This window comes from Sebastes fasciatus, chromosome 13, assembly GCF_043250625.1.
Source record: "Sebastes fasciatus isolate fSebFas1 chromosome 13, fSebFas1.pri, whole genome shotgun sequence".
NCBI lineage: Eukaryota > Metazoa > Chordata > Actinopteri > Perciformes > Sebastidae > Sebastes > Sebastes fasciatus.
In genome coordinates this window covers 7,604,704-7,617,276 of record NC_133807.1, presented here as the reverse complement: position 1 = coordinate 7,617,276, position 12,573 = coordinate 7,604,704, and the positions used below count along the sequence as shown (strand labels likewise).

The 12,573-nt window shown below is 42.9% G+C and overlaps 1 protein-coding gene across 1 annotated transcript in view; it reads left to right on the top strand.

Moving 5' to 3' along the window:
- The first annotated feature begins 512 nt into the window (after window positions 1-512).
- mgat5b (alpha-1,6-mannosylglycoprotein 6-beta-N-acetylglucosaminyltransferase B) overlaps window positions 513-12,573 on the top strand; it is a 66,441-nt gene continuing 54,380 nt past the window's right edge. Inside the window, exons 1-2 of the mRNA XM_074655226.1 lie at window positions 513-999; window positions 2,375-2,487. Of these exons, the coding sequence (XP_074511327.1) occupies window positions 932-999; window positions 2,375-2,487 (181 nt within the window). The 5' untranslated portion in view covers window positions 513-931. The remainder of the gene's footprint in view (window positions 1,000-2,374; window positions 2,488-12,573) is intronic.

Below are 12,573 nucleotides of genomic sequence, written 5' to 3'. Positions count from 1 at the left end.
ATAAAGCAGGCTTAAGTCCTATATAAATACTGTGAAAGTATCGAAACACTCAATCCACAGGGAAATACACACAGCCCGTATTCAGAAACAAGCTGTCAGGATTTCTGCCCATTCGTGATGTCACGAATATACAATATTTAGACCCTTGACACAATTTTAAACATAAACATTTTAAATGTGTCCCAGTTTATTTCCTGGTTGCAGTGTTTGTGAATGTCATCAGCTGACAGGAAGTACACATGGACCCAAGCTGTTGCCTAGCAACGCAATTCTGTTGCAATTCCGTCAAAATGTGCTAAAACGGAGCGTTTCAGACAGAGGGTAAATACAAGCATACTCAGGCTGACAGTATGAGGAAAATAAAAGTTTTTTTGAACATTACAGCATGTAGACATGTTCTAGTAGAAAAACACAAAATACAGGTATGAACCTGAAAATGAGCATGATATGGGACCTTTAAATAAACAGTAAATAAATATATCGTTTTCCAGTATGAGTCGTTAGGTGGCGCAGCGGCTGAGAGCCACTCGCACAAAGAGGAGAGAGTCAGTCAGTCAGTGCTCCATCCACCAACTCAACAGTCATGTGTTGTTGCACCCGGCGCCGCTTTATCTCCAACAGTGTTATGGATACCATCATAACTGATTAAAGGACAGTTCTTATTCATAATTATTCCTCTGCAGAGCCGGAAAGGAGGACTATATATCGACCCAGCAGCTGCTGCAGGATGCACCGGCGGAATCACTGCTGCTGAAGTTGTTCACACACGCACACTGGACGGACAGGTGCTGCTTGGGAAGTTGTCTGCTTCGTCACGCACAACCCGTCAATCCTCCGGACTGTGGTTGAAAGTTATGGTTTTGACGTTGGTTGTCACGCAGGAGACTCGCACGATGCTGAGGAGAGCCGGCGCTTTCTACGTGTGTGGGAAATGATTGCAACCAGCAGCGACCTTTTCATTATGGTGAGGAGATGTCTTCTCACTTTCAAACCGTTCAGGTGAGCACATTTTCCTCTTCAATCTATTCACAGCTTGAACCCCTTTTTCTTTATTTACTGACATGTTAAATAATAACAGGCTGAGTTTATACATTGTGATGGTTGTTTTCTTTTTTATTATGCATCATAAAAAAAACGTATATGATGCAATTGAAAGGAATACCGAAAATCTGCAAAATGCATTTTATGTCTACTTGTTTTCTGCAGTATATATCAAGTTTTGCAAGTTCAGACCGTTCTCATTATTTATTTTTTGTCAACAATATTGTTATTGGAACCACTGGCATTAATTGGAACAACTTGATGCCCTGCTGTGCTGTAATTAACGTTTACTTACACAGCTAAAACTCCCACCACCAGCAGCAGCTGGAGAGGAGTGCAAGTGAAAGTGAAAGCAACTCAAGCAGATATAAACTCATTAAAACTTCCACGTTTGACCAAAGATAGTTTGTACACAAGCTCCAGGGCTCATTAGCATTAAGAAATTAGGAATCACCGTCCCATGGCAGTGTGTGAGGAGTCACACTCTCTCAGGCGTGAAGTTCCCTGATGTTTTACAGCTTTCTGAGTGAATACAGGGGTGTTACACATTATGCTGTCTGCACTGCCCGTGGCTCCAGACCTGATTTAACATGCAACTCCCATGCTGTACGGTTCAGTGGCTGGTCTTCACTGTAGAATCATACACTTGTGTTTCCCCACACAGCATGTAACGCTTCCCTGAACATCAAGTCCCAGTTTTTCATCATTACCTCCCATATTGGATAGTAATATGGCACTATCACTCACTCGGGCTCCAGCTGAGCGACTGCAGACTCTCTGTTGTCAGTTTTTCTTCCCTATAAACATTTTAAAAAAGCAAGCTGTGGTGTACAGAATGGAAGTGCGACAATCTGTCCTGCAGTTCTCCCCACTCTATAAAAAGGATTGTTTCCGAGCATTTTTCTCAGCACGACTCCTGGAGCAGTCTCGAGCTAATCGGCCCAAAAGCATTTGTTTTCAAAGCTTGAGAACTTGAGACGTGTTTGCTGTGCAGCCATTGGCCTGTAATTTAATGCTTTTATTTTGGGTGTTAGCTCACTGAGCACAGTGTGAGGCAGAAAACCCATCCGTGTAATGGTTCATTTGAGATGACACAGTCAAGCGAGTACACAATGCTTTTCTCTGGGTTGATATGAACTTTACAAAAATGTGTCCACGCTCCATGAAGCCTCAGAGTCTCAAAGAGGTCATGCTGACGTTGACCTCTTGTAGACATACATTCCTTGTTTCTAATTTTTCTTTTCATACTTGTACCTCTTTTTCTCATGAGCTCTAACCTTGTCATGCTCTCGTGTCACTTAATCACCCCCTTGACTCTGTCTATCTCCTGCAGGATCTTTGTGGTGGGGATCGGCTTCTTCAGCCTGTGCTTTCTAATGACCTCTCTCGGGGGCCAGTTCTCGGCCAAGAGGCCCGGAGATTCCCCCTTCACGGTGCGAGCCGAAGGTAAGCCCGCAGTTACATGTCAGTGCTGCTCGGTCGCCCCTGACTACAACGGCCTGCCTGCGCTGGTAATGAACAGGCTGGGAGCACGCTGAGAGTTTCGCGGGGCTTCCTTGATTGCTGCCAGGGGGGCTGACAGACCTGCTCACTTTGCTCATCATGAATGCGTCGGGGGGGTGCATGTCGCCCGGTGAGGCTCCATCTTTCTTTTTTTACACCTGCTTTCATCTCTGCTCAGTGCCCACATGACCTTGTCCTGACCCACAATAACTCATTTTTAGTAGTAGTACGAGTAGCTGGAAATTTGTAGAGGCTGAGGTGGAAGTTCTGTTGACCTTGTATGTATTCATGTAGTGCAGATACACTAAATCTTTCATGGAGAGGAAGTAGTTCACCAGTTGAATTACTCTTGTAAAGGCGCACTGAAGCAAAAATAAGATGTTGCAAACATGACTTACTCTGGCAGTGAAGATTTAAAGGTGAAATTTATAATACTAATAGTATTAACGGTATGTTTATAAGACAGTAGACAGTATTAGAGCTGTGGAATGGGATGTAATCATGGGACAGTGGTCATGTTTTGGTTATAAAAAAAAAGGTCTCCTTGACAACCAGCTGATTTACAACTTCCTTTAGACAAATATATTCCTTAAAAAGTCCAAATTGACACTCAAATGTTGCCAGCAACATTGGCCGTGCCTTTCGCAGAGATCAAACAAAACAAAGCCACGGCAGAAAAAAAAAAATCCAAACCATTTCCGAGACACCATCCCTGAGAGAAAGTTTTTATCTTTCCCAGCACGTTGCCTCTGTTTGCGCTATGTGCCTCTGCATATAAACCACTACAGCGCTAGCCATTTGGGAGAGTCAGTGTTAGCTTTTGGACTTTTGTCTCTCACCTTTTTATCGCCGCCTGGCACAATGTTGACACTGCGTGTCATCCTCTGTGGCGGCTACCAGCTGGCACTGGAAGAGGCAATGCAAATGAGGCGAGAGTAATCATTTCATCCTTCTTGAATAATGCAGTCCATGTTCGGGGCCAATCAGTGAATGGCATGGCGCCCTGTGGTTTGCTTGTTGTGCAAGACGTAAAGTGTTGAAATCAATTTTGACTGACTTAAATGATGGTTTTTCTGTTATTAAAACATTGGCTCGTAGTTGGAGCACTTCCTCGGGGAAAATCAGTATAATTCTGAAAGAGTAGTAACGCAGGGGATGTGGTAGCGAGGTGCATCAGGTGTCATCATGGGAAACGACTCACCCATTTATGAAATAGTATATGCAGAGCTGGTTTGGGGAGAGAAAGAGAGAGTGGGGGGTGAGAGGGGTGGAAGACAGAAGAGCTGTCTGATTAATTAACCACTCTAAGGCTGTAGTCAATGGAAGGCATTCGGCCTCTAGCTCATTAAACACTGCCTCGCCGCTAACCACGGATAGTCGAGCTATGTAAATTCTCCCCCTCTCTCTCTGTGTGTGTGAACGTGTGTTTGTGTACATGTGCATGTTTCGGGAATGAGGATTAGCGGCACGGAGTGTTAGCGCAATGAATGAGCTGGGATGAATTGTTCAGTGGAGCAGCAAACTTGATAATACTTACAGTCTCTGCTGCTGGACGCTGTGAAGAGCTACAGGACATTTATGTACACGGCCATGTCGTCAGTCAACATAGAAAATGTGAAAATCTTATAAAAAGCAGTGGTGTGTTTTGAATCTGAGAGTGTAAACAAAATGGCCAGGCTGTGCCGAGAGAAGAGAACCCACCACCACCCTGTTTATTGCTCGTCTTGTGAATGGCAACGATTGCCTGAAGAGCAAAAGGTGTGAAGAAAAATATGTAATTATTGTCTTGCAACCTTCTGTTTCTCTCTCCTCTCCCTGCCCTCCCGCCTCCCTCTACCTCTTTCCTTTTATGTTTCTCTCCAGCTCAGTCTCTCTCACCTGTTTTTGTATTATTTTTGTAAAAAATCTTACCTAAGGTGTTCCAAGACTCTTATACCTGCTTTTCAGCTTTGCACACTCAAAAAAAAGCTCTATTTTACTTACAGATTTCTATGTATAAAATTGAGTTGCACTCCCGAGCCAGAGACACAGAATACCACTGAGTTGCATTTGGATACCAAGTTATATTTCCAGTTTTAAAATGCATGCACTTCCCTCATCACTTCCTTTTGAAGGTACAGGAATCTAATGATGTGGAGTAGAAATATGAGGGGGGACAGAGGGAAGGGATTTTTACCAGAGTGGGAAGCAGGAAAGTGGGAAGCGTTTGATCCTAGATATCTTAAAGGCTCCAGAGGTCTACTGTAGCTTTCTAATAAGCTCTTTGAAGACCACCTTCACAGTGTGTCCTTTTACCACAGGGGTCTTATTGCAGCTTTGCCACAAAGGGAGGAATAGGCCAAGGATGCTTTCAGGTTTTACCCCAGTCAGAGCAGGACTAAGTGGTTCAGATGTTAATGCGTTCTTTATTCCTACCTGCAAGCTCCATTACCTGAACTGTTTTTAGCTGCTGTCCTCGAAGTGAAAAATATGTTTTGCTGCAGGCAAAGAGAGTGTGACATCTCTCAATGAAAGCAGATGTTTTCATCTGTCTTTACCCACCCCCCCTGTATTTAAACCCTTGCATTTTCCCCCTTAAAGGGTGGGTCCATCTGCGGTATTTTCCATTTTTTTTCAAATGTAAACGTCCACTCAGCCGTTAGCAAAAAGCAGTGAGGTTACCAAAGTAAGCAAATCGAAGCGAATCAATAAGGTTATGAATAATGTGAACGCTAGCAGTAGGTGAGTCAAAGTTAGCTGTGCTAAGTTTGGAAATAACTGAAAGGGTTAGTTTGACATTTTTGAACTGGGGTTGTATGTACAGTATATTCCCACTTTCTGTGAGGTCAAATTATTATTTTTGTGAATGTAGTCTGGTGGCTTTGAAGAGAACGGCTTCAGTTCCACGTTGGAAAGGGCTGTCTGACGACGAGGTAACGTGGCTGTGGATGGATGCAGCAGAAAAACATGTTTTAACCACCTTAAAAAGGCCAATCTAAAAAAATCAATATCAGTTTAAATGTACGCTATATTTAGAATATTTTCACAGCTTTATCTTGCCGTCAGATAGCCCTTTCCGACGGGGGGCTGAAGCCTTTATATCGCTGTCTTCAAAGCCACCAGACTCCATTCACAAAAACAGAGACTTTCAGATCCAAACTAACATGGTGTCCACACAGCAGTACATTGCTTAGCTTCCGTCCCGTTGCTTCTTCAAACTGGGAGCATGCCGACCGCCATCAATGTAACGTTAATACACTGACTATAAGTATGTATATACACTGTAAATGTAGCAGCATCATCATGCGGAAACCTACGTCAGGTCATGGAAAAAGTTTTTAGAAGGGCTTGGGAAAATAGCATTGATGCTAAAACATGTACCTCGACCTAATTTTGGATGTTCGGATTTGAATACATAAGGAACACCACTGTGAAGCTACAGAATGAAATAAAAACCTAAACAAAAAAACAATGGACCCGCCCTTGAATTATGCATATCGCCCCAAAAATATGTTGAAATGGCTCTGGAAAGAATAATGAAGCTACATATTTGTGGCTGGACTATACTGAAACTCTGCCTTTTTCCACAAAGTTATAATCCATCACTGAGTCACGTAGCCGAGCATCAGGTGTGGAAGGAGCGTCGTGTTCAGTATCCTGTTCGCCGCGATCCCTTCACAGACTCTGACAGAACTTTTTTTTTTATTTCATGGCTCAGCAATCCTCACTACGTGATGCATGAAAATGAGTCTCTCCAGACATTGCTCCTTGTAAGGGTGTGGCATTTTGCAGGTCTATCAAAGCTGTGAACGTCGGTGCTTCATTTGAATGAAAAATGGGATAAGTAACCTCCCTGAAATAGGAGCCCTTCCCTGCAGCGTGTGTAGATGTTATGAATAAAACAAACTGATCTTTTTTCTACTGATGCTAGTAGTTAAGAACTGGCAATGAATGTGCAGCCGACTGCCCACTCTGTGTTTGACAAAAAGAGAGGTGCGAATTAAAGATGACTGCTCATTGTTCACTCTTTCACAAGCTCCTGTCACCTGCTGGAAAGACCAGTGATTTTCTCTGGGATTGGGAGGCAGGTACGACAACAACAAGGGTTCTACTGATTGTTTCTGCCGAGATGGGCAGTTACTAAATTCAACTGCAAACATGTTTTCTGTGTCTCAGATGACTTTATTGTTTTCCAGCTTCGTGGCATCCTGCATCTTTCGTCATTTGATCTACAACATGGTACCTTTTTTTTGCTCTTGGTGTTACAATAGACACATTTAGACAGAGATTATTCACACCACTGCTGCTTATTAGTCTTCTGTAGGATTGACTGTTGAGAAAAACAGTCGGTGTTGATTTAAATTTGCGCAGAAGTGTTGGTGTAGACCTCGTTTGATTAAATTGTCTCCTGGGGGAAGCAGTGGGAAATTAAGCACTACAGTTTTGATTGTTTCTGTAAATTAGCTGCTGCAGCGTTATTACCTTTATCTGAGTGTGGCCATGAAGTGTGTGCACGCACGTGGACATGCAGTACACACATTTGAAAAGGGATTAATACACGTACAGAGCCTAATTTAAAAAGTGACAGCACCCTGTGCTCTATCATTGTATAATATTAGCTGAGGTATGCAGGTTGATTTCAGCTTCGTTTGGAGCGCATGTACTGTATTGTTGATCAGGCATTCAGTCGGCTATGCAGGGTGAGCCGCAAACTGGGTCAGGAAGTTCACTTCCAGAAGTTGGTTTAGGTAGCGTTTTCTATTCTTGTTGTTTCTTTTGCATTCATGCAAGAATTGTCTTCGTCAAAACAGGAAATATGTTTATGCAAATGCTCATCATATTTTTATGGTTCTGCACAATCGCAGCATAAAAGAGAATAAAACCAAACTCCCGTCCTGGGAAATGATTGTATGCTGTGACATGCTGTGTGTTTCTGGGGTGAATTGAGGAGTGTGTGTTTTTGATAGGGTATATTAGACACTGAGCTCTGTGTGTGAGTCAGCCTCTCACCTTCTAAGTTGCCAGGTGTGTTTGTAGGGCTGCAATGTTTCGGCGTGAAGTTTAATAAAACAACACCACGCTTCTAACTAAACTCATTGGTCTATGTGTGCATACTGTGGGGACCGGGAGGGTCAAAGGAGATAACTAAGGAAAGATTCAGGTTTTAATTGAAGCTACAGAGAAGCATGATTTAAAAAAAAATTGTCACGGTGGTTTCCTCTTTTCCAGGCTGTCAGGTGCAATAAGAGGCCGGAGCTGCATAGAGCATAAGTGACGCAGGTTTTCTGCTCTAATGGTGTCTGGATATCAGTCGCCCCCTTGCCAAAAAGAGTAAAGAAACTCAATCTCAATCAGCCTTTTTTCTGTAATGGATATTTGAATTGGGAGTGAGAGGACATCCGTGCATGTATGTGTGTGTGTGTGTGTGTAAGAGTGCAGATCAGGAGGGAATACATGAATTTATTCTGGTGACAGGTGAGATGATGGAGAGGTCTGACCCAGAGGCCCCTCACTGAGAAAACTAGCCAGCCAGCATGCATATCAGCAGGGATGACAGCACTTATTTATTTGGCTCTCAGTTATGCCAATGGGGAGGAGAAATCAAACATGACACACAGCTGCAATCAATTGTTGATGAATAAATTATTAAATGTAGAGACACGGTCCATTTTATTGAGCTCATGTTAATGTTATATGAGATCTTATAAAGCTATATATATTTTACTGGATTCTGTTGATGATGCCTCGGACAAAATGTCTCCAGTACTCCAACAGTAAAAAACAAAAATGCCCCCCTAACATTGTCTACAATTTTAGTTCAACGGTTCGTATGATATCTTACGAAAAGTTATTTATCATTTTTTATGCATTTTCCTACAAATATCCAGCAACACGTGTCAATTTCAGCTTGTTACATGTTTACAGTCTTGTCAAAATAGAACTCATAATTAATTAAAAACAGGAAACAACTTGGCTATGTTTAGGCAAAAAAAATACTTGGTTAGGAGTAGGAAAAGATCGTGGCGTAACTTAAGTCCGTAAGTACGGAAGTGACAAACATATTAACTTTGACTTTTGGTTTCACACGGGACGCGATCATCGGTCTCTTGGGCGAAAGTCAGGTGTTTTTTGACCCACCCATCCACCCCGACCTCCTCTCTATGCGGCGTTTGTTGCTCTTTACACTTCCTGGTTCACGATCACTTGGATTAAATATGCATTGATTCTGTGGGATATATACAGATTACAGTGCATTACTGTTGGTAGGTATAGCTATGAATGGTGTGTGAGAACAGCCTGTACTTTTGGTGTGGGAGCTTGTTGTTCCGGCAAAGTTAGTAATTTTCAGCAACTTTATTGCTTCTTTCATGCATCCATTATTTTTTTGTACGTTTGGCAGTTTTGCATACATGTGTGTGTGTGTGTGTGTGTGTGCCTAGGTGTATGACTTGTGTGTGGTTGCCAGGCAAGTGCTGCCGCATTGTCCTCATTTAAAGAAAAGTTACTCATACTCAGCAGGCAGTCAGGTATTTTAACTTAAAAGAGAATAAATCATTTTCTGCACCTTCCATTTAAGTGATGAGACACACTTTGTGCAGAGATCATCTGAATATCGGAGTCGCTGGTGGCAGAATTAGCCCAGTGTTGTGAGACGGTGTGTTCAGAGCCTCCCTCTGAGAACATGTCAAGCAGCGTCTTAAATCCTCACGCTGCATGAGGCCCGAGGTGGTGACATGCACTCACTGCCGCTCTCTCTTGTGAATATGATTTTGTTTGTGGCTCTCTATAAATCAATTGAATGTCACTATTGAAACATCTCCTCCAATGACAGACATGCTGATTCTGACTGTGTTTGGGGGATTTTAATGAAATCTACAGAATCTGTGATGACTAAGAAAGATATTCAGTCTGTCATGTTGTTTTTATAGTGTTCTGTGAATTCAGTTTTGAAAGGCCATATCTAAATGAACCATAGATGGATTGATCAATAAAAGCTCAGGCCCTTCTCACTGTTTGACTTGGACCTGTAACACTTCTATGCAAGCTCTCTGGGGAACTTTTGAACAAAATACTAATCTGTCAGTCATGTAAAATGCTTTAGCTGCAGAGGCTCAGTAAAACAGGTTGGGGACTTAAAAGCGTGATTCGCAGACAGAACAGATAAGGTCGTTGATCAGAGCAGAATTCATACACAAAAAGGCTCGGATCGTCAGCCTCTCTGTCCTCCCTCCCTCCAGCCACATTCCCACGTCCCCAAACCTGTTCATTGCCATTCTCTACCTGTCCACCAGATGCCCTCTGACTTTCCCTCCAGTCCCAGTCACCTGAACCTTCCCCGCCCACCTGTTCACCTGTTTCCACTTTCCCTCGTCAGCCCTGCAGCATTCAGCCCTTTTCCACTCATTTCCTGCCAGTTTGCTCTTGCCTTCCAGCCATCTTAACCTGAACTGTTAAAAAGAGGAATTGTCACTGCGCCATATCATGTCATCTGCATCATGTCATTAACACATGCACAGTAAAATCTGCCGAAACGCTCACTAGCTGGCGCACGATCACAGGACATGAAGATGATTGATTCGTTTCACTGATGCGTCCGCAGGGAGGATGTCAACAGAATCCTTTATGGGTGAGAATTACAATTCTGCAATTATTGAAAAGATCTTTAATAAAAGACCATAAACAAATGCTTTCTATTTGAAAAGGTTCAATTGTATATCGGCCGCTATCCAATCGAGCGTACCCAAAAACTCCTGAGCACCAACCCTTTATCTCTAGCGCCGCCTGCTCTAACCCTCCAACATCACAGCTCCAGTTACACTGCACGTGTCACACCCCACAGCTCAAGACACTGTCCTAGCCTTTATTTAATAGCCTTGATTTCCCCTTGTTCCTGTACTTTGACCTATTGCCTGTTCCTGACCTGCTCACCAGCCTTGCTCTCAGGATTCGTTTGCCTGTTCGGACCGTTCAGACGCTCTCTCTGAAATGACCTGTGATTGGCCAAAGTCTCCCATCACAGGCTAGATTTTTTAAAGCCTGAAAACAGAGCCATGAGGAGGTGCAGAAGTCTAGTTTCCCCTCAGAACACTTGAATTACAATATGCTGAAAGGTTATTAGGTAATTTTTGCCCAATGACGCGAAAATGTTCTGCCTACTGAAGCTTTAAAATAGTGTGTAAGGAACATTAGATCCTGCTTGTAACCGTATTCAACATGAATTCACATTCTTCAGTCTTGTCAGCGGTCTTCTGTTGTGATTCTAGCAGCCTGTTAAAGTAGAAAAAAAATTGTGTGTGTCACTGCATGTAGCCAGTGAGTCTCTCCAAGGGCAGCTGTTTATAGCTGGTTGGCCAGTGTTTTCGCAGTGCACACAGAAGGCTACAGTACAAATGGCGATCTAATTGGAATTTGTTCATAATATCGATTGGGCTGTGGCACTTCCGAAATTGAGTCGTTAAAGGAGATTAGCTAGCTGCTAAATCGGCCCTTTATTAACCAGCAGATGAGGAATGACACAGAGGAGGCTCTACATTAGCACACAGATACCATCAGCTCCCGCTTACACCACTGTCAGCGCGCCAGACTGTGCATTGGAGAAAAGAAAAAAAAACACATTAGCTGATGTTTCCCAAGAGGCAGCAGGAAGCAAGCGGAAAAAAGCAGCGTGATGAACAGTTGATTGCAAACATATATAAGGCTCAGTTCTAAAAAAGTAGTGTGTAGGAAGGGTGTTGGGTCTGGGTAATGGTGATTTACGAGCACAATGTGTGCGAGGAGCATTGCTGTGAAGAAATGTGAGTTCTTCCCACACTTTAGCCCAGAGGCTTTGTTTAGATTTAGTGCTGCGAGGACACTGGAGCTGATAGAGGATCCTTCTGAACTTAGCAAATAGTCTGAGTCCACAAAAATAAATGTACAGTAGAGTGGTGCAATAATTGTTTTAGTGATTGTGGTACTCAAGGTTTTGTCTTGTAGTTGCATGCAACAGGTGTCAGAGAGTTGACAGAGTGTGTTTACATGGAAGATACAGTAATATATTACCCTGCAGTGCTTTACTGCTTCATAAATCTCATCCCCTTTTCGTATCCTGTGTCATTCTTCTTTTAAAATGTTTTGTTAAATTGCTGCAAATCTGAACGGGAATTCATTTAGTTTGTCTGTGGAAGGAAAAATTGTTGTCTAACTGCTGAATTATTCAAAGCGAGACGTGTTTAGACCAGTTTGAGTGAAGATATTCTAGAAAGAGAAAATATGTGCAGGCAATAAAGGGAAGAGATTTAGGAGGATATGTGGGCTCTGGACTGCAGCTTTTATTCGTAATTCTTGTTTCTGATGCCGAGTGCTTCTCTTCCTTTTTGAAAGCTTAACAACACACATACACACAGAGACCAATAGAAGTGGTTGGTTTCTCCTCTTGGTCCTTATTTTATTTACTGGTGATGTAATACAATTTCTCCTCGGAGAAAGGTGACTTTCGCTTGGGCAGTGATAAATGAACTCTGACAGGAGAAGTGAGTCTGCACACATTGCAGTTTCTAAAGCCTAATGGGATTGATGAGGGAACGCTGAGAGGTGAGGCTTTATTTTCACCCAACAGCCTCCGAGAACAATATGAGGCTGTTGTTGGCGTTCAAACCGCAAAATAATTCACTCCCCATGTCCCGAGAGTGGCATTATTCATCTTGATTCTCTGGATTTTCTTCATCAAAAGCAACTTTTTTGCTGCTTAGAACTCTGCTTTTCTTGAGCCCTTTGGTGAATTTGAAGTGTGTTAATAATTAGGCTCTGCATTGAGCGCGGAGCTTAAATGTGTTCAAAGAGAACGGTGCAGGATCAGGACCCATGACTCACAAGCGATGCAATGTGGAGACCTGCTTTGACCTTATTGTCTGTAGCTGCAGGCTCATTAATTGACTAGGTGTTTGCTAACGGCATCATCCCGGTTTACCACCTGTCAGGTCGTTAATAATTTGAGCCGAGCAGGAAGACAAAAACCAATACTGTCGGACTAATTTGCCTGTTCCTGTGTTTTTGCTGGAAAGCTGGCTC